The sequence below is a fragment of the Bos grunniens genome, chromosome 25 (genome assembly GCF_055505025.1).
Source record: "Bos grunniens cultivar Pamir isolate PY7600 chromosome 25, Bosgru_T2T1.0, whole genome shotgun sequence".
Taxonomy (NCBI): Eukaryota; Metazoa; Chordata; class Mammalia; order Artiodactyla; family Bovidae; genus Bos; species Bos grunniens.
Window position 1 is genome coordinate 17,698,598 of NC_141189.1, and position 21,923 is coordinate 17,720,520.

At 46.6% G+C, this 21,923-nt stretch overlaps 2 protein-coding genes across 15 annotated transcripts in view; one reads left to right on the forward strand and one right to left on the reverse strand.

Annotated features, from left to right (window-relative positions):
• The window catches only part of KATNIP (katanin interacting protein), a 229,795-nt gene extending 214,682 nt beyond the window's left edge, over positions 1-15,113 (reverse strand). For 6 of the 13 annotated variants that reach the window (XM_086375203.1, XM_086375198.1, XM_086375204.1 and 3 more), the window contains exon 1: positions 14,935-15,113. In XM_086375203.1, coding sequence (XP_086231329.1) covers positions 14,935-14,941 — 7 coding nt within the window. In that variant the 5' untranslated portion in view covers positions 14,942-15,113. The remainder of the gene's footprint in view (positions 1-14,934) is intronic. The other 7 variants (XM_086375202.1, XM_086375194.1, XM_086375193.1 and 4 more) reach the window with 5 other exon arrangements.
• A 16-nt stretch (positions 15,114-15,129) lies between these two features.
• GTF3C1 (general transcription factor IIIC subunit 1) overlaps positions 15,130-21,923 on the forward strand; it is a 79,822-nt gene continuing 73,028 nt past the window's right edge. For both annotated transcript variants that reach the window (XM_086375191.1, XM_086375190.1), the window contains exons 1-2: positions 15,130-15,443; positions 19,473-19,682. In XM_086375191.1, coding sequence (XP_086231317.1) covers positions 15,223-15,443; positions 19,473-19,682 — 431 coding nt within the window. In that variant the 5' untranslated portion in view covers positions 15,130-15,222. The remainder of the gene's footprint in view (positions 15,444-19,472; positions 19,683-21,923) is intronic.

Below are 21,923 nucleotides of genomic sequence, written 5' to 3' on the forward strand. Positions count from 1 at the left end.
AAAAAAAAAAAAATTAAAAAGCAAGAAACAAAGGAAATCACACTATGATTGGAATTGGCATAAGAAATTTAACTAGTATATCAGAAAACATGATATATGTGAAAGTCACTCAGTTGTGTTCTGCTCTGTGACCCCATGGACTGTAGCCTTCCAGGCTCCTCTGACCATGGAATTCTCCAGGCCAGAATACTGCAGTGGGTAGCTATTCCCTTCTCCAGGGGATCTTCCCAACCCAGGGATCAAACCCAGGTCTCCCTCATTGCAGGTGGATTCTTTACCATCTGAACCACCAGGGAAGCCCAGAAAACATGATACATAGAATGCAACAACAACAAAAAATGTATTTTGGACTCTAAAAAAAAAAAAGAAACTAGAATAGACTTAAAATATTAAATGTCCAAAAGGTCTGGTTCAGATTTTTTTAAAATATAGTGAAAAATGCTGTTGACATTCCCATCCAAGGTGCAAGGGAGGGAAAAAAAGTAAGCTTCCATGGACCTTGCTTGAAAGAAAGCACAATCGGAGGACAAACTGCCTTTTTTTTTTGGCTGCACCACGGGATCTTGGTCCCCAGCCAGGGATCAAGCCCGCCCCCGCCTTCTGCCCACGTCTGCAGTGGAAGCCCGAGGTCTTAAAGCAGTGGACCAGGGAAGGTGCTGAACTACTTCTTTCAAGACATCAGTCAGTAATGTGTAAGAGATAAGAATAAAATAAGGATGAAATATGGTTTCTGGACATTGAAACAATCTCTAAACTAAGCCAGTAGGCTGGTGGTGACCTGCTTGTTTATTTGAGGGTAAAGGTTTTTTTGTTTGTTTGTTTGTTTTTAAATAAAATGGCTAGACAAGGTGAGAAAGGAAAAAGAAAAAAGGAAAGGAAGATTACAACCTGTCCAGATGGGTTGTCCCGGGCTCATGATTTCCAAGTATTTACTGAGCACCTGCCACTGCCAGGTTCCTCCCCAGGTGACAGTTCTTGGAATTCCCTATCATCTACAACAGGCTTCCCTGGTGGCTCAAACCGTTAAGAAACCGCCTGCAATGCAGAAGGCCCGGGTTCGATCCCTGGGTCAAGAAAATCCCCTGGAGAAGGGAATGGCAGCCCCCTCCAGGATTCTTGCCTGGGAAATCCCACGGACAGATGAGCCTGGTGGGCTATAGTCCATGGGGTTGCCAAAGAGTCAGGTATGACTTTAGCAACTAAACCAGCATCACCGTCATATGCAACAGCAAAGCCACGAAGCTCAGAGAAGTAAGGTAACTTGCCCAAGGTCACAGAGCAACAAAGGGAAAGAACTTGGGTTAGCAACCCGTCAGCCTAGCTGCTAATCCACTGCTCACTACACCTGGCAGTCTGCCCGCCTGTCCTTCAACTCCAGGAATGGGAGTGCCCCAGCCCCACTGGCCTTCAGCCCCATCCCAGCTTTCTGAACCTTGATCCTGGCTTCTACCTACAGCCTCTGCAGAGACATGTGTGGCAGAGGAAAACGGCAGGGTGGGGACAGGGCTGAGCCCCTGCCCAGCCTAGTGAGGAATCATGATTCGTCTCCAGCTGCTGGTTTCCAGGCAGAAATGTTGGCTCAGTTTTGTCGGGTGAGATTCTTCCAGAAGAGCACAGTTTTGTGAAAAAGCTTCTAATTTTTAATGTTGACAAGCAATTAAAAAAATGTCAGTGCTCTGGACAGGCCCAGCAAAAGAGGCCTCTTGGGACTTCCCAGGTGGTCCAGTGGTTAAAACTTCGCCTGCCAGTGCAAGGGGTGTGGGTTTGATCCCTGGTTGGGGAACTAAGATCCCACATGTCTCATGGCCAAAAAACACAAAACCTAATACAGAAACAATATTGTAACAAATTCAATAAAGACTTAAAAAAAAAAGAAGAAGCCTCTAGTTTCTAACCTAACAGACAGCTAGGGCAGAAGATGGGAAAATCCCTCCTCCCATTACTTCCTCATCTGTGTCATGGACCCTTTCTTGTGCATGTGGGTGGGGAGAGACCTCTTTAAGGAAATCTCATCATAATAACTAAAATCTATTAGACAAAGAGCATGACTGTTTGGGAGCCAAGTAAACAAACATTGGCTCCGAGACACACTTTCCTCTTCAAATTCTTCTTGTGCACCTCCAGGCTGGTTCTGTTCCTTTGAGTTCCATCCTGTTTTCTGAACACCCGAAACAATATCCCTGTCACTCTTCCTTTGCATTTTCTGTAGAAATGAAATTCCCAGGGCCCAGTTTACTGCCAAATTACCTAAGATAAACAAGTCATGCTAAGATCCTCTTTTCCTTTCCAAACCTAAACAGCAGCTGGCAGCTAGAAATGGTTATTTATAACCTGCACACCGTTCCACTCATTTGCTTGGTTTAGAAATGCTTAGCCGTGCATTCTCTGGCTGGGCTTTGTAATCAGATGAGAGCCTGGGGGGGATGCTGTGCGGTGGCTAAGAGGCTGGGCTCTGGGTCAGCCACTCATTACCTGTTTGTGAGTCCTAATAGTTCCGACTCCATTTCCATCCATCTTAAGGTTAAGGTAGGACATGTAAGGGACTTCCCCCGGGCTCCAGTGGCTAAGCATCAGCCTTGCAATGCAGGGGTCTCAGGTTCAATCCCTGGTTGGGGAGCTAAGGATCCCACATGCTGCAGAGTAACTAAGCCCAAGAGCCGCAACTGAGCCCATGTGCCACAACTGGGACCCGAGGCAGCCGAATAAAAACAAACAAACAAACAAACACACACAGAAGTGTCCTGCACATAGTAGGTACCCAGCAGTAGGAAACTTACTTAGTACTTAGCAGCAGAGGAAACCTTAGCTGTTTCCTCTCCCAGAAACAGCTGTTCGTGGATCTCAGGGAGTTCTGGTGATCTCTGGTACCCAAACATATCCTCAATCTGCCACTTCCTCTCCATCATCCCTTTGTGAACTCCGTTATCTCATCAATAACCACCTGGTAGATCTCCAGCCTCTGCTATTCCTGGCTTCCCCCCCAACCCCACCCCAGGCAGCCATCTAAAAATAAGACCTCATCATTCGCCTGCTTGACCATCCTCTGGTGTATTTCACTTTGTACACTTCCCTCTTCCCTCCTTTATGTTCACACCTCTGCAGCTCCCAGTCTTCTCCCTGGATTCAGGATCCCTTCCTGCCTCGGGGCCTTTGTCCTTACCCCCTAGGTCTTCTTGTCAATCAGGTCTCAGCCTAAAGGGACCCCCTTGCTCAGAGAGGACTAGCGCCCAGCTCTCCCGACTTTGATCTACACAGCACTTATCTGATCTCTTTTTTTGATGATGCGGTCTGCCTGCCTTACTAGATATCAGCTCTGTGAGATCAGAGGCTGCTGGCTGGCTTTTTTTTTTTTTTTTACTTACTGTATTACCCACACCTGGAACAGTGCCTAGAATGGAGTAGGCTTGGGGAGACATTTCTGAAATCGATGAATGAGTGAATGACCAAATATCTGAATGGAAAGGCAGGAGGCATGATTACCAACGGCTATAAAGACTTCATCTTCTCTTACAATGTGTTTTCTTGACCCTTTCCCCTTGCTCTTTCCGGGACAGCGAAATGAAATATGACAAAGTAAGTTTAATACACCATTGGAGATAATTGAAAAATATTGATTTTTTTTTCATTTGAAATAGTAAAGATAAGTAAATGCCACACATCTGTAATCTAATTGGTGGTCTCTGTGAGACATGCTTCCTAGGCTAAAATGGACTTTGGTCTACCTCTGTATCCATCATACAAGCTTCCAAACTTACTCCCATGCCACACTCCCCCGCCTCCCATTCCAGTTCCCCAGGGAATACAAGTGAGGCCCCTGGATTTGTGAAAATATGTGTATGTATATGTGCATTCAAATTAAAGTGTCCTTTGGGTATTTTCACCCTCTCTCCAAACTAATAGTATCTTGGAAGACATGAGACTGTGCAGAAGATCCCCAAATTCCCAAGGAAAAAGATGCAATCCTTCCCCTGACAGCTAATTTTACTGAGAGCTCATTAAGTACTGGGAACTGTTCTAACTGAATTCACTTGGTTCTTGCAACAGCCCTATGGGAAGATCCTACTATTAAACTCCATTTTACAATTTAAGAGTCTAGGTACTGAGATGAAGTAACTAACCCCCACCCCCTACCCCCCACCCTGGGCTGAGATCACACGGCTGGGAAGAGGAGTTCCAGAATTTAAACCCCTTTAGGTCAACTCCAGGATGAGTTTGAGCAAACTCTGGGAGATAGTGAAGGACAGGGAAGCCTGGCATGCTGCAGTCCATGGGGTCACAAAGAGGTAGACACAAGTTACCAACTCAACAACAACAGGTGAGCATCATCAACAAGAAGAGAAGGAGTTGTGCTGTTTGTCTCTAAGTTGTGTCTAACTCTTTTGTAACCCCATGGACTGTAGCCCACTGTGGGATTTGGGATTTCCCAGTCAAGAACACTGGAGTGGGTGGCCATTTCCTTCTCCAGGGCACCTTCCTGACCTAGGGATTGAACCCACATCTCCTGCAAGTCTCCTGCACTTGTAGGCAGATTCTTTACCCCTGAGCCACCAGGGAAACCCTTGAAGAGAAGGAGAGGAGAGTCCAAATTCTCAGCCCTGGTTTTTATGGTTCCCCTCTGCATGGTTAAAATAAAATCTCCATCCCAATGGAAGCAGGAGGCAGAACTCCCACTGTGCAGGCTCACTGGGAGAAAGGCTTTGTCCTGGGGGTAGAAGCAATGCACTGAAAGAGATCTGGGCCTTGTTCTCCACTCCTGGGCTGCCCGTCAGGGGTTTTTAACCACCCACCTCCCCCCATGCCATGGCCTCCACATCTTATAAATGATAGTGATCAGACTACATTCAAAGTCACTTACTGGCTGAAACTAGCCCATATACATTTGTCTGGTCTCCAAAAAACAATGTTTTTTTTCCAGCTAACATTTAAAACTGGGCAGATTTCACACGTATAAATCCTGAGTTCTGGATTCTTTTGAAAAACTGAAAAATCAGTTGACATGGGGTCTGTGTTCCTGCCTAGCAACAGTTGTTGGGAGCTGAGGGCAATGGCCCGCCAGATGGCGTGGTACCCTCTGGTTCCTTACCCCCACCCATCTCCCCAGTTGTCTCTCTGCCACTGAGGTCAAGTCCAAGTTGCCATTTATCAGCAGGTCTCACAGTTTTTTCCCTACAGTAAAGATGCAAGTGAAGGTTCATGGGTTCACGTTTCTGGGAGAATGAATCATTGTCATCATAAGTACTTACATGTGTACTTTTTACGTGCTAACCCTTGATCTAAGGGCTGGGCAGCTATTAATGTATTTAATTCTCACAACAACCTTAGGAGGTGAATACCTTTATTATCTCTATTGTAGAGATGACAGAGGGCTTCCCTGGTGGCTCAATGATAAAGAACCTGCCTGCCAATGCAGGAGACTCAGGTTCAATCCCTGGGTCAGGAAGATCCCCTGGAGAAGGGAATAGCAACCCTAGGGGCTTCCCTGATAGCTCAGCTGGTAAAGAATCCGCCTGCAATGTGGGACACCTGGGTTCGATCCCTGGGTTGGGAAGATCCCCTGAAGAAGAGAAAGGCTACCCACTCAGTATTCTGGCCTGGAGAATCCCATGGACTGTATAGTCCATCGGGTCACAAAGAGTCGGACACGACTGAGCTACTTTCACTTTCTAGTATTTTTGCCTGGAGAATCCCATGGACAGAGGAGAAGCCTGGGGGACTACAGTCCGTGGGGTCACAAAAGAGTTGGACACAACTTAGCAACTAAACAGCAACAACATAGAGGACCGAGACGGAGGAAGCCACAAGCTTTAAGAAATTAGTAGAGGGCAGATTTCTTTAGGAAATTCCCAGATATGCAAAATATATTCAGGTGTTGAAAGAACCTGACGCAAAGCAGCATAATGAAACAAACCCTGGCTGCCGCTGTGTTATATTACCTGCCCGGTCCCTGCAGGCTTCTACATCTATGACATCTCTACAGGATCTTCAGGGCTCTGAGATATATCAGCATCCCCAGATGGGATCCTAGACTACATCTGTCAGGTCCCTTCCAGCTTTAACCTTCTGTGATTTTATGTGGATTTATACAATGTATCTAATTATTTTGGGCCTCTTTGGAGAGGACCCACACACACACATACACACATCATGAAGTTCAAGTTCACTAGAGTTTAGAAAAGTGTCATGGTCCCTGCAGGGGTCCAGTGGTTGGTGACTAGACATATGTGATGCTGCATTCACCTGTAGCTTTACTATCCCCGAGGGACGTAAGTCAGGGGCCGTGTCTGAAGAATCCATCAGCCCAGGGTGGTCAAGGTAGCATCAGGCTCCAAGATGAGATGGGAGATAGCAGTGACCGGGACTTCACTGGGATAGAGAAGGGGGGAGCATAGGAACACTAAATGAAAAGTAGAGGAAGAACAAAATACAACTAGAGGCTCTGGGGTGTAGTAAAGGTAGCTAGGCTAGAATATAGTTAAGACGGGTTGAATGATTGCAAAGTACAAAGTCTGGATGAACCATCCTTGTCCACCAGAAAAACAGAAACCAGCCGAGGTCTCTGGAACTTGGCCTGGAGGCTTGGCTACAAGGGCTTTTTCTCTGCTTTATGGAGACCAGCCAGAAATTCACTAAGGATCAAGTAAATGGGCTCATTTCTTTCCTGGTTACAATGTCAACCCAGCAAACACTCATGGGCATCTCCCTGTGCCAGTCCTTGGGCCAAGTGTTGGGCATGCAAAGAAACAAGAGTGGGTCTCTCTCCCTTGCACAGAGAGGGAGAAAGGTGCAGAGCCCAGTAACCGTGATCTAGCACCACTCCTGAGAGGTCATGGGATCCAGAACCACGTGAGAGGAGCTAATTCCACACGTGACACCAGTCACTGTTAATCTATGGCATGAAGTGACTTGAGAGAAGGGCACGGCTGGCAGGGAGCAGAGAAAAGGCAAGGCAGGGAGGTGGGAAAGGATACTGGAATGATTGAGGCCAGCTTCCCCAGGTGGCTTGGCTAGGGGTTGAAATCACAGATGCCTGAAGGCCAGCCCAGTGTACTCAATGTAAGAAGTAAACACTTGATGACTGGCACCACCAGCCAGAAGACTGAGTCAAACTGTCATCGCAAGTCCAAGGTCAAGAGGGTGGCCACTGTTTAGTGCTGGAGGACTGGGGCTGTGTAGGAAGGCAGGCCCTGTGGGGCTAAAGCTCCACTTTACTGGGAGACATTAAAAGTCCAGGTTTTATGGGAAACTAACCCTGACTATACATTGGAAGGACTGATGCTGAAGCTGAAGCTCCATCTGATGGAAAGAACTGATTCATTGGAAAAGCCCCTGATGCTGGGAAAGATTTAAGGCAGGAGGAGAAGGGAGCGACAGAGGATGAGATGGTTGGATGGCATCACTGACTCAATGGACATGAATTTGAGCAAACTCCAGGAGATAGTGATGGACAAGGAGGCCTGCTGGGCTGCAGTCCATGGGGTTGCAAAGAGTCGGACACAGCTTAGCAGCAGAACATTATTTTTAAATGTAGGAAAACACATCTATAGCCCCAGTATAAAGCCTCTGAGCATGGGAATGGGTGGGTGAGTATCTGAAAATGACAGGGATGGGGGCAGGGGGTGGAGGGGGACACCAGCAGGCCAACTGAGGGATAGGGGAAGGGAGGGGACAGCTTCCCCAGGGAAATTCTCTGGTTAAAGGTTCTATGTCCACAGGGCAACTGTTCTAGGTCTACAAGGCTCAGGCTATTCAAAACCCCATGGGGCATCAATAGTCAGCCCAGGGGTATTGGACAAGGTATGTGGAGGACAAGGATGCTTTCTTATTCCTACACAAAGTACTCTATAAACAGCTCCAAGCTCCTCCTTCTAACCACCCATGTTGCTTCTTGTAAGCCCCCTCCTACGTGGGAATAGAGGAGCAGCCTCAGAGTCCAGGGAGAGCTGGGAAAGTAGTTCGGGATGGTGTCTTTTAAACTGTGTTTTTTCTTTCACCAGCCTAAAGGGCAAGCCTCGCTTGCAGACTCGCTCCCCAGGCTCGCAGACTCGCTCCCCAGGTGTGAGAACCGGGTCAGCACTGGCAGGGACAGGTCTTTGATGACACACTAGAATGTAGACTTTACTCAAACGAGTCCTGGTTCTGCCACTGACTAGCTCGTAGTACAAAATGAGCATAATTACAGCAGCATATTGAGCCATCGAAAGGACCAAACTGAGTCCTCTGCAGCTGATGTTGGCAAACTCCTCCTGTGAAGGGCCAGACAGCAAATATTTTTGGCTTTGCGGGCCATATGGTCCCTGTCTCAATGAGTCAACTCTGCCACTGAAGCATGAAAACAGCCATGGACTGTGGGTGTACGTTTGTACATAAATAGGTGTGGCTCTGTTCCAATAAAACTTTATTTACAAAAGCCAGCAGTGGACCAGAGTGCTTTGGGCGTGGGGAACACCTTTACAAATGTTATCTTCTGGGGATCACCAAGTTGGACTAAAGTTATGTTTATGTATGGCTTTCTCACCCAACTCTGAAGTTCTTAAGGGAAGAGAATATAAGGCCTCCCCTTTCTTTTCTCCCAGATTAAAGCTAAAAGAAGAAGCAAAGCACAGTGTGGTACACGCTAAAGTGTACAGGGATTTTCAAAATGGTCCCAGTTAATACTAGGGCAGGACTGTAACTTCAAATACCTACAGGGGCCCACGTAGCTATCAGAGGCAACGAGGGAAGCCAGCCAGGTCGGGGCTGTGATGGACTGGAAAGAGATCTTCTCTTCTTAGGGGGTGGTCTCCACATAGCTCCCGCAGAGGGAACTCCTGCCATGCTGAATTTCAATTTGATATTAACTTTATTGATATATATTGGGATTCATAAATTGACTTTTCCAGTATTTAAAAAAAAACATAATTGGAGATTTATGAGAAATCTTCCAGTTTTTCAGTGGTGACAACATATTCAAAAAAATTGAAAGAAAAAAATTATGGGCCAAATAAATATGCTCGTGGGCTGACTCAGCCAGAGGCTCTCAGTTTGCAACCTCTGATATAAAGATTTCATTTTCAAATTTTCTCCATCTCTGTTTTTTAAGGATAAAAAAAATTGTAACTTATGTCTTTAAAAATCAACTTTACAGAGAACGCGGAGAAGAGTACACTGAGCTCCCAGCCCCTCTTCACCTGGATTCAGTCTAATTCATCTTGATGTCTCTGGATCCCAGTGCACAGGAGGCGCTGAAATGTGGAGTCACTGAAAGAATGCCCCAAAGAAAAATAAACAAAACAGAGTGTGCCAAGTTCCTGTGAGCTAAAACTCCAGGATGGAATGAATGCTGAGGAACGGCAAGGGAAAAGAAATCAATCAGATAGAAGGACTGAAGCCAAGGAGGAAGGGGAAGAGAACCAACACACAGACGACATGGACCACACATTTATTTTGCCTGCTGAATGCTTTCTTTGTTTTATTTTATTGTTATTATTATTATTTTGGCTTGATTTATTTTCAGTAGGAAGAGAAACAGACAAATCACCAGGACCCCAGGTAAACACCGCCCAAGGACAGAAAAGATGAGACACGCTGACAGTGTACTTTCTGCAAAACCATACTAATTCAACTATCACCCGTTTTGCAGTTTGGGGTTATTTAGACAAGCGAGGCTAAATTTCATGTTGGCATTATTAATTCTTAGAGAAAGTTTGCTAAGCAAATGAACAGTATAAATAGGGGAGACGTCGAATATTTGCTCTGGGGGGAACTAAAGCAAACGCGTAGCTTTAAAATCCTATCTAATTATCTCGATGCGCTGAACTTTTGTCTAATTATCATGTTCCTGCAAAACTGAGGAGAATTTTTTTTTCTCTCAGCTATCTCATATTTTAAAAGCATGGGGGGGAATTCCACTTTGACATAAAGGTGAACATTTTCAGAGGCAGAAGACTCCTACACTGCCAATTTACTTTTGTGTAAATAAACCATGTCAAACATTGGGATTTCTTTTAAACAAAGAGTGAGCTAAGTGCCAAGATGATTATTTGTTAGCGAGCTTCGCCAGGTTCCCTTCTCCCTCTTCTGTCAGCAGTACAGAAGAAATCTGCACAATGGCAGGTAATAACAGCATAACCTCCATGTAGGAGTGCTTTTCACACGCCAGATTTGGAGTAAAGTGTGTTTGCACATAAGTCTCCTTGAATCCACAATTATAGATTCACCAACGAATTGGCATACAAAACAAGGCAAGCTTCAGTATCATCTCCACTTTATTGACAGGAAAACTGAGGCTCAGAGAAACTGAGACTCAGAAAACTGAGGTCAGAGTATACCACTGAGATCCAAGTCCAGAGTTATTTGGCTCAGAAAACCTATGAGCATTACAATACCTTCATCTCAGAGCCAGACAGAATCTGCCGAAAGCCAAACCCAATGAGCTAGGGGAAAATGTTGTGAAAAGCTATGGTGATTAGCACAGGTGGAATACACCAAACTACAATCCAGTCTGGGGATACTTAGCAGATATTTAAACTTCTGTGAGATTAGGAAGTAAACATCTTTCTAACAAGGCTGGGCTTGGCTTATCTATCTAGTTGGCTAGAATCATAATTCATCAAGGTATGCTTCACTTTACCCAATAGATATGTGCCTGCAAAACTGTGTAGAGATCAAAGTTTATAAAATTGCAAAGGAAAAAGGGATCCTTTGAATGCTAAATCTAATCTTAGGGCAAATACTTTCTTAAAGAGAACAATTTTTTTCTTTTTATAACCAGTCTGAAAGGGATTCCTTGGTAGCTCAGCTGGTAAAGAATCCACCTGCAATGCAGGAGACCTCAGTTCAATTCCTGGGTGGGGAAGATCCCCTGGAGAAGAGATAGGCTACCACTTGAATATTCTTGGGCTTCCCTGGTGGCTCAGCTGGTAAAGAATCCGCCTGTAATGCGGGAGATCAGGGTTTGATCCCTGGGTTGGGAAGATCCCCTGGAAAAAGGAATGGCTACTGATTCCAGTATTCTGGTGGGTCGCAGAGAGTCAGACACGACTAAGCGACTTTCACTTTCACTTTTCAACCAGTCTGAAAAATGGACAGGTTCCTCTGCCGGGTCATAATAATGCTCTAGGAGTGCTCAGAAGATAACAATTAGAAGTGACTGAACAGACCTCTTGCCAATGGTCTATAGCAATGTTTCTCAAGGTGTGCTCCACAGATCCTGGGAGGAAGAGGGGTTCCCTGAAAATTATTATCTCTATTATAAATTCTAAAACTTTTTCTACTGGGTCAGCATTTGCACTGATGATGCAAAAACAACAGTAGGTATTAATAAAACCGCTTATAGCTTGAGTGGCTACAAGGCACTGGCACCATACTGTACCAGTAGTCCTTATTTTCTTTAGTGCCATGACTGACGACAAAACAGACAACAAAACATTTCCACTTAAGAAGGTCCTGTATATGGTCACCCTACTTACTTAACTTCTATGCAGAGTACATCATGAGAAATGCTGGGCTGGAGGAAGCACAAGCTGAAATCAAGATTGCTGGGAGAAATATCAGTAACCTCAGATATGCAGATGACACCACCCTTATGGCAGAAAGTGAAGAACTAAAAAGCCTCTTGATGAAAGTGAAAGAAGAGAGTGAAAAAGTAGGCTTAAAGCTCAACATTCAGAAAACTAACATCATGGCATCCGGTCGCATCACTTCATGGCAAATAGATGGGGAAACAGTGGAAATGGTGGCTGACTTTATTTTTCTGGGCTCCAAAATCACTGCAGATGGTGACTGCAACCATGAAATTAAAAGACACTTATTCCTTGGAAGGAAAGTTATGACCAACCTAGATAGCATATTCAAAAGCAGAGACATTACTTTGCCAACAAAGATCTGTCTAGTTAAGGCTATGGTTTTTCCAGTGGTCATGTATGGATGTGAGAGTTGGACTGTGAAGAAAGCTGAGCACCAAAGAATTGATGCTTTTGAACTGTGGTGTTGGAGAAGACTCTTGAGAGTCCCTTGGACTGCAAGGAGATCTAACCAGTCCGTTCTAAAGGAGATCAGTCCTGGGTGTTCTTTGGAAGGACTGATGCTAAAGCTGAAACTCCAATACTTTGGCCACCTGATGCAAATAGCTAACTCAATGGAAAAGACCCTGATGCTGGGAAAGATTGAGGGCAGGAGGAGAAGGGGACGACACAGGATGAGATGGTTGGATGGCATCACTGACTCGATGGACATGGGTTTGGGTGGACGCCGGGACTTGGTGATGGACAGGGAGGCCTGGCGTGCTGCGGGTCGTAAGGAGTCGGACACGACTGAGCGACTGAACTGAACTGAACTGATGAAACAGGAAAAATTAATTTTATTAAACCTGAACCCATGAGAACACTTTTTTTTTAATATTTTGTGTGAAAAAATGCAAGGTACACATCAAACACTTCTGCTATAAGCCAAAGTACAACAGTTGGTCTAGAAAACACTTGTGTGGTTATTTAATTTGCCAGCTGAACTAGCCAAATATTTTATCAAATGTCATCTTTACTTGAACGAACAACGAAAAGACAAACTACAGTTATTCAGACATGAGTCTGTGGCAGACATTTTCTTAAATACAAAAAAAGTAAGCCTGTCTCTTTTTGGAAACAACTGATGATGTTTGTTGCCAATGAAAAATCTTAAGCTTTCCAGTGGAAATAAGTAGGAAACTTGTTTAGTCTACACTTTGAGTTTAATAGTTTCCCAATACTTAAACTCCTTTTAAAAAAAAATGATAGGAATACTAAAGGAATGTAATTTTTTGACATTGTGTAATGATATGCCATTTAATACTACATAAATGGAATGTCATTTCCAATGTCAACATGAAGATTTGCATAAATCAGTGAAATAACATTTTCCAAATGACCAATGCTTAATATTATGAAATCATACATGGGTAAAATATGCAATCAAAGGGCAAGATAGACCAATGGGTTTTAATGTAACAGAGTACAAAAGTTCACTGATATGGTTTCAGATGCCACATTGTGGCTGACCTTCGAGAAATTACCACTTGCTAAGTTTTGGAATAGAATCAAAGAAGAATGTCTATAGTTATATAAAATGGCAATTAAAATATTCCCTGCCCCAAATATATGTCTGTGTGGGGCCCCATTTTCTTCAAATACATCAGCCAAAATAACACCACCACAGTTTGACTGATGAAGCAGAAATGAGTCTAGCTATTTCCTACTAATCCACGTATTAAAGAGATTTAAGAAAATGTAAAACAATACCACATTTTCTACTGATCTTTTTGGTGGGGAATATAGCTTCTTTTCATTAAAAGTATTATGTTCAGAAGTAATGCACTTATTATTACTTTTAAATGAACTGATACATGATAAATTTAAGATTTTCTCAACTTTCATTTCTGATATGGTCAATATCACAGACATAATACATACAAAGCTCTTTTGAGGTAAGAGCATAAAGGCATCCTAAGTAAAAAGAAGATCTGAGTTTTGATGTTCTATAGCAACATTAACATGGACCTTTCCACTGGGCAAACTGGTGAATGACATTTTATAGTACCTCTGAAGTCCAAAGGCCAAAGATGTCTTTTAAGCGTAAAACAGATTATTCAATTAAAATTTTTTTCCATACTGTATTAGGAACAAACTTTTCAGAAGTGAGGGACAGTGGTGTAGTGGGAAAAATTATTGGTAGTAGACTCTACTGGTGTGCCAGTAGGTACTACTGCTAGTAGACTCTACCAATCTCTCTAGACTTTAGTCTTCCCATTTATAAAATGAGATATCAGGATAGCCTATTTTTGGAATCATAGAATTCTATGATTCTTATTGAAAGTGAAAGTGTTAGTTGCTCAGTAGTGTCCTACTCTTTCTGACCCAATGGACTGCAGCTTGCCAGGCTCCTCTGTCTATGGGATTTCTCAGGCAAGAATACTGGAGTGGGTTGCCATTTCCTACTCCAGGGGACCTTCCTGCTCAAGGGATAGAACTCAGGTCTCCTGCATTGCCGGCAGATTCTTTACCATCTGAGCCACTGAGGACGCCATGATTCTTACTGAGGATCCCCAAATGATGGCCCACAGGCTGCATCTGGCCTTCAGCATGATTAGCCATCACAGCATTTTGAGAAGCACCCCCGAGGAAAATAACTGCTTTGAGCTGAGTGAGAAGCTTCTCTTTCAGAAAAGAAATTGACTTTTAATCACAGCCCAATCCAGCCCATTAGACTTGCCCCTGCAAGTCTGTATTTGCAACTTCTGGAATGAAGGGCTTCTAAAATTCCTTCCATATCTCTAACTCCCTAATTCAGCTCCAGAGCCAGTGCCTGGGTCCCTTTCTCACTCTGCCACTTGATGACTTTGATTTGGGGTAAGATACTTCAACTTCTCTGAGCCTGTGTCCTCATTTGTAAAATGGGATAACACTCAAAAAATTTATGAAGCTTATCGAGCTGCTTGACAGCATTTACAGAGTTCTTGGCACGGAACAGTATCATTAACATCAAAGCACAGAGAGTATTCCCTAGTCTCCCCCGACTCCCATCCCCAGTAGCTGATGATTGCACTACCCTTGTAAATGCCTACCCTCATTAACTCCTATATTTCATAGTTCCACACCCATGACACACAAGACCCACCCCCTCAGACCTCTATTTGTTGTTGTTGGTTCCCCCCCACCCACCCACCCTAAACCCTTTCTCTGATGCCCCGGCCAGTACCGGGTCCCAACACAACCACAGGCAGCACAGTGACCAAATCACTGACCACTCCCCCCAGCCTCCTCTTCCCATCCCGGACCACTTAGGTTCCCTTTCCCTCCGACGACGACTCCCTTGGTCAGGCAGTGATGGTCCAGGGGTCTGTGGCCTAGGATTCTGCCCTGAGGGCCCTCAGGAGGAATGGGAGAGTAACTGCCCGACCTCCCGGAGGGGCCCACGGATACTCACCGTCCATCTCTAGAGGCGGCGGTTCCGGGAGCTCGAACCGGAAGCGGCCTCTACACTGTTTGAAGTTCCCCTGGTTACTGCGGGGTTCCGGACCAATAGCGGAGGAGCTCCACGGAATGAACCCGCCCCCAAAGGGAGTGACGTTACGATCTCGGTCTGTAACTCCTCCTCCGGTTCCCGGGTCCGCCCCGCCTCCCTGGCTGCCAGTCGTTGTGCGCAGGCGCCCTGGACCGGGGCCCTTGGCGGCGTGGTACGCAGGCGCCCCGGGTGCAGCTAACTGAAGTAGCAATGGACGCGCTGGAGTCGTTGTTGGACGAGGTGGCCCTGGAGGGGCTTGATGGCCTGTGCCTTCCCGCGCTTTGGAGCCGTCTGGAGACGCGAGTGCCGCCCTTCCCACTTCCTTTGGAGCCCTACACGCAGGAGTTTCTGTGGCGGGCCCTTGCCACGAACCCGGGCATCAGCTTCTACGAGGAGCCTCGGGAACGACCAGACCTCCAGCTCCAAGACCGGTCAGCGGCCTGGCCCTGCGGGCGGGAGAGGGCAGAGCTCGGGGTCTGATGGAGCTGGGAGGCTGCCAGGTTCTTACGAGAGGGGAGAGAAAGGAGTGGAGCGGAAGGAAGACCCGGAGCCTGATGGGGGGGGGGGGGGCGCAGAGTAAGGCTGATTGGGGGGTCTTCGGCCTGGCAGGGCCCAGGCGTCTGATGGAGTTGGGGGATCGCCTTGTGATGTTCCATTATGTTCGTGTGTGTTTGGGGTGATGGTGAGCAGAACTGGAAGGATATGCTTTGGGAGGGTATGCTTTGGGTTTTAAAGAGTATTTTCTTTGAAGTGGAGCTTAGGATTGAAGCAGTAAGGCTGTTCAGATCAAGACTAGAGACCAGTTGAAATCAACAAACCTTTATGGAGCATTCATTCAGTGCTGGATTAGAGAGCAAGTTTAGCAACACCAGCAACAACAATAATGATAGCTAACATTTATTTATTGCTGCTTATGCCTTGGTGCTCTGGGCTTCCCAGGCGGTGCAGTGGTGAAGAAATCCCCCTGCCAAGCAGGCAACGCAGGTTTGATCCCTGGGTCAGGAAGATCCCCTGGAGTAGGAAATGGCAACCCGCTCCAGTCTTCTTGCCTGGAAAATTCCATGGACAGAGGAGCTTGGCGGCCTACAGTCCATGGGGTCACAAAAGAGTCAGACACGACTGAGCGACTGAGCACAAACACATAACTTGGTACTAGGCAATATCTTGTTCCTGTTGTTTCAGGAGATTGAACCCATTTTATTCTCGCATTGACCCTATGAGGAAGGTGCTCTTTTCTTCCCCATTTTTTTTTGTTTGTTTGTTTTTGTTTTTAATTTTTTTGGCTCCAGTGTGTGGCTTGCGGGATCTTAGTTCCCCATCCAGCACTGAGTCCTAACCACTGGACTGCTAGGGAATTCCCAGCTATCTTCCCCATTTTGCAGCGGAGGAAACAGTGATGGAGAGAAATTAAGTCACCCATCCAAAGTTACGGACGTTGTAGGTGACTGGGTGTTGATTCGCTTCCCAAAGCTGTGATTTTTTTTTTTTTCTTTTTGTTTTGAGGGTCAGGTTTCCAGAGGGAATACTGTGTAAAACAAGACTTAAAGGTTGGATTTAGGTAGCCAGTTGGCAGAATTTTTCTAAAGGAAGAGAAATAAGTTTGGTTGAAGTGTAGAACTGGAAGTAGTGAATGAAGAATAATAGTTGACATTTATGTATATGGTTATTGTAAGCAGGGACTGTTCTAAGATTCTTGAATATACTAAGTACTATTTATACAAAGCAGGATATTCTTATCCCTATCTCCTTCAAGAGAAAGAAAACTGAGACAGAGAGAGAGTCGTCTACTAGCAGGGGCAGAACCTAGAAACTGAATCCAGGAAGTCTTGGTTCAGAATCCAGCCTGCCCTTACCAATTGGACTGCACTAATCCATTTAAAGCCTACACCACCAAAGGGAGGGTCAGACTAGAGGCAAAGAGTGAAGCTGAGAGATCTGTAGTAATCCACTCACGAACCAACAGTCAGGGTTTGGCTTTCCATGCTGGGTGTGAGAATGAAGAGAAAAAGCTGATGGAATCAGACATGAGGCAGAAGAATCTGCAGGATTTGATGACTGGTTGGGTGTGGGGTATAAAGAAAAGTAGGTCTGGAGGATGATGCCATCCAGTTCCTGACTTTTGGGCATCTGAGTGTGTTGCTTGTTGTCCAGTTGCTCAGTCATGTCTGACTCCTTGTGACCCCACAGACTGCAGTACACCAGGCTTCCCTGTTCTTCACTATCTCCCGCAGTTTGCTCTAACTCACTTCCATTGAGTCAGTGATGCCATCCAACCATCTCATCCTCTGTCATCCCCTTCTTCTTCCTTCAGTCTTTCCCAGCATCAGGGTCTTTTCCATTGAGTCAGCTCTCTGCATCACGTGGCCAAAGGATTGGAGTTTCAGCTTCAACATCAGTCCTTCCAATGAATATTCAGGACTGATTTCCTTTAGGATTGACTGGTTTGATCTCCTTCCTGTCCAAGGGTCTCTCAAGAGTCTTCTCCAGCACCACAGTGTATGACAGGCCAATAATCAGAAGACAGGATATTGAGGCTAGAAATAGCGACTTTATTCAGAAAACTGAGCATCCATGAAGACGGCAGGCTAGCACCCTTGAGTACCAGATTCTTGAATGCCAGTTTCTGTTAAGGGTGGAAGAGGTGAGGCAAAAAGTTAAAAGGCCATTGTTGTTGTTGCTGTCCACTAAGTTATATCCAACTCTTTTGTGATTCCATGGACTGTAGCCCGCCAGGCCCCTCAGTCCATGGGATTTCCCAGGCAAGAGTGGGTTAGGGCATCTTTCCCAGGGCATCTTTCCAACCCAGAGATTGAACCTGTGTTTCCTGCTTGGCTGTCGGATTCTTTACCTCCAGGCCACCTGGGAAGCCCCTGAAAGGCCATTAGTCTTGCAGAATATCTCTTGGTTGGGCCAGCATGAGAAGTAGTTGTTTAGTTGCTAAGTCGTGTTCGACTCTGACCCCATGGACTGTAACCTGCCAGGCCCCTCTCTCCCTGGGATTTTCCAGGCAAGAATACTGGAATCTTGCAGACTATCTCTTGGCTGGGCCAGCAGAGGAAAAAGGATGTGCTAATTTCTTATTTTCTGCAGCTATTGACAGGTGGGCAGGGTCAGAATGCATCCCTGTGAGATGAACAAAGGCAAGTCAGTTTACCATTATAGCAGATGGGGGGGTGGGGGGTGGGTTGGGGCAGGTTCCCCTGAGGCAAGCCATTTTGATTGCTTACAGCTATTGACAGCATCCTTTTAGTGATTATATTAACAAAAGCAACGAATGGCAAAGGTTAAATAAAAGAAACAGATCCAGGTTTTGCTCTTCTCTGTTAAAATTGATGACTGCTACCCTTTGCTGTGATGGGGACCACAGAAGTGCAGCAGGGAGGCTGAACCTGGGGGAAAGTGGGGAATATGCTGAACAAATCTTGAAACACCCTGGAGATTCTGGTTGGTCAACATCTAGCTTTGTGGGAGGGTCAGCAGGTCAGAGAGTGGGACTGAGCTGGGCACATGGAGTCACCCCTGTGACTGGTAATGGAAGCTCTTGGCCAGGACCCTCCCTGGGAGAGAGTGTAGTGTGGTTGGAAGCCTTAAGACATGGCCCCTGGGGTGGATGAAGGCCCAGGAGCCTTCAAAAGAAGCCTGGGACGTTATAACTGGAGAGCCAGAGGACAGCAGGCCAGAATGGCCTGAATTGACAAGGTGTGATTTGAGAATGGAGGGTTAAGTAGTGCAGAGGTTACAGACAGGGCAAGAAGGAAAGGCACTGACAAATGCAGATGGGATTTGACAGGCGCAGGATGTGAGCAGGATTCCGAAGGAACACTTGACAAACGTAGCTGACTGGATAAAAGAAGCACAACTCAGGATGTCTCCATGGTGTTGATAAAAGGCCACTGGGAGAAAAAGTGGCCGTCATAACTTTGGTTTTGATCTCATCAAACATGACAGTTGAAAACAGGATTAGTGTTTGGGGGCAAGAAACAGGGCTAAGGATTTGATGGTGAGAATTGTTAACATGCCAAGTGATAATTGAAAACCATAAAAATGGGTGAAAGTGAAAGAGGGGTAGTTAAAGAGATGGAAAGGTGACATCTCTGAGTAGGGAAGCCTTGAGTCATTAAGTCCAAACTTGATGGTTTGGAAACCAGGCACAGGATTTGCAGGGAAAACGAAAAGCAAGGAAGGTGGTGGGGCCAGGAAGGTGGTTCCAATTTCACCATTCATCCTTGCGGGTGAACGTGGAGGCTCCTGGGAAGATCTGTGTTGTCTGGGATGGAGACTCAGAGACAGTGCTTGTCAAGACGTCCTGCGTTAGGAAGGCAGGGAGACCAGGGACTCTTACTCCCTCTCCCCGACCTCGGCCAGAGGTTGTCAGAAGAACACACCCAGCATGTGTTACTTCTGAGGCTGAGCTGCAGTTCGACGTTTGTGCACTCCCCCCCCCCACCTCCCCGCCTTAGGTATGAAGAAATTGATTTGGAAACGGGCATCGTGGAGTCCAGGAGGGACCCGGTCCCTCTGGAGGATGTCTACCCCATTCACATGATCTTGGAGAATAAAGATGGCATCCAGGGCTCATGCCGGTACTTCAAGGAGAGGAAGAACATTACCAACGACATCAGAACCAAGATGTTACAGCCCCGCTGCACGATGGTGGAAGCCTTTGGCAGGTAACTCGATTGCACTGTGGGAGACCGGTGGGCATCGTCCTGCTTTGAGCTGGGGTGTGTGGTCAGTGCGCCAGGACGGGGTGCAGCCCCGGTGTTCTCAGAGCGCATCCACCCTGCCCTAACTAAGCCGGCCCTCTGCCTCATCACTCCGCTTCCTTTGGGGCTGATCTTGCTCGGGCTGGGGTGGGGATGGGGAAGGCTGCCTTTCTTTTCCCTTTGTGTCCAGGTTCCGTCCTTTGTTGCTTAGTGAGCAGTCCTTTTGTGAGTCTTCAGTCAGGGTCCCGATTTCCCAAGCCCCTCGCCCCATCCCCACCTCCCTTCCTCCTTGACAAACAGGGAGAAGCTTCCAGCGTGAACTCACCTTGCTGCCACCTTCTTCCTCAGCTTGCAGGCTTGGCCCCCGTTTCCCTCCTCCCTCACCTCAGAGGAGACGGAAACCAGGCCCTGTCTCCGCCAGTGATTCTCTTCCTCTCTTTCTCCCCAGAACCTTGTGCTCTTTCCCGCCTCTGTTAGCTGGCTCATCTTTCTCCTTTATTTTCAGCTTTTCCCTATCCACACTGCTTTCTCCCCAGCCTGACACTGTGATTCGTTCGTCTTAAAACAAGACCCTCTCCCCACCTCAGATCCCCTGTGACTGACTGTTGCTGGAGCCAAGCTTCTAAGAAACAGCCACACTCGCTCTCTGTCCCCCTGGATCCCCCCTCCCCTCCTGGAGCTTTGCAGCGCCTGCTTCCTGCCCCTGCCCCATCGGGCTTCCTGCCTCCTCAGGAACCCCCCTCTTTGAGAGCTCTCCCTGGTGACAGCCCACAAGCTCTCTTCACACTCGTAGGCCCGAACTGGGGGCTCCTTGTACATGTCATTTCATAACCCCAGTCTCAGTTATCGCATCCCCTTATAAGTGATTTCTTTTCTTGTCTTTCTCTTCATTAGACTGTGAGCTCCACAAAGGCAGATGCCATTTTTTATTTATCTTGGCATTGCTGGTTCTTTGCATGGCATTTAATCAGTGTTGGATAATTTGATGACCACAGTCAGCAAATCAGGCCTCGGGCACGAGTCCTAGAGTCAGCTACTGGGAAAGGTTGGAGTTCCCACAGGACGGGGGTAAACCACCCTGAATACATTTTTAAAGCAGCGAGTCAGTGTCCCTGTTTTCAAACTTTTCTCAGCTGAGCTCTTCCATTTTAACTTAATGAACCTGTTTCGAGGACACAGGTCATAAGTTTGTGACGTGCAGACCCAGAAAGGAGACTGTCTTGTCCATCATGCGTATTTGCTGCCTAACACTCTTTAGAGATGGACCATACAGAAGACTAACTGGGTCACAAGCAATGCGAAGGAAGTTGCAGTTAAATGAAAACATTGGCAATCTCAGCTTTTTACTTTTTGCCTGCTCGGTAGGAGCAGTGGAATCATCTGTTTTTTGGCGGTGGGAGGGAAGCAGGAGGAAGAACTGTCAGGCTGAGTGATGTGAGTGAAGACAGGCCTTAGGATCAGGCATCTGTAAACCACAGGCTGGGAGGAATAAATGCTGCCTGTAGATGGGAGGGCTTGGGAGCCCGTGGGCGCTCATACAGACCTTTAGTGACTTACTCCCCTGGGAGAGGGAGCTCCTCCAGCTGGTGTGTCTCTATGCCAAGGAGTAAGTAAGGATGGCTTCTCTGCCATCACACCCTCGTGGGATCTCTGCGGCAGGGCTGGGACCCGAGACAGTCTGCCCAAGACGGCCATTTATTAATAAGTCAGCAGGCAAGGCCCCAGGGCGGAGTCTCTTTGTCTTCAGCGTTGGGGACTATTGAGCTTCAGCAGAGAAGTCTATATCCCAAGCCAGGGCTTCTCGAAGCGCCTTGCTGGGATGGGGGCTTGACCTCTTTTGCAGGCATTATTTTTCACACACCCAGACCGTAGGAGGAGCTAATGGTTTGTCCCAGGGTCTGCTCTCAAGAACTGCAGGTTCACCCATCACACGGGGCCCTGTTCTTGACTCTGAAGTTTTGTTTTCTCAGTCCAGTTCAGGAGGCGAGTTCGTTCACTTAATAGATGGTTACAGAGGCCCTTCTGTAACCATTGAAGACACTGAGGATGTCCTGGGGACCCAGATGACAACCTGCCCCCCTCCCACTTAGGGCGCTTATAGCAGGAACGTGTGCCCCCCAAAATGTGGCCATTTCTAAGAGTGCCAGGTGTGTGATGAGTCCAGAAATGGTCAGAGGCAGGGATGGCCTTTTGGTTAGCATTTTT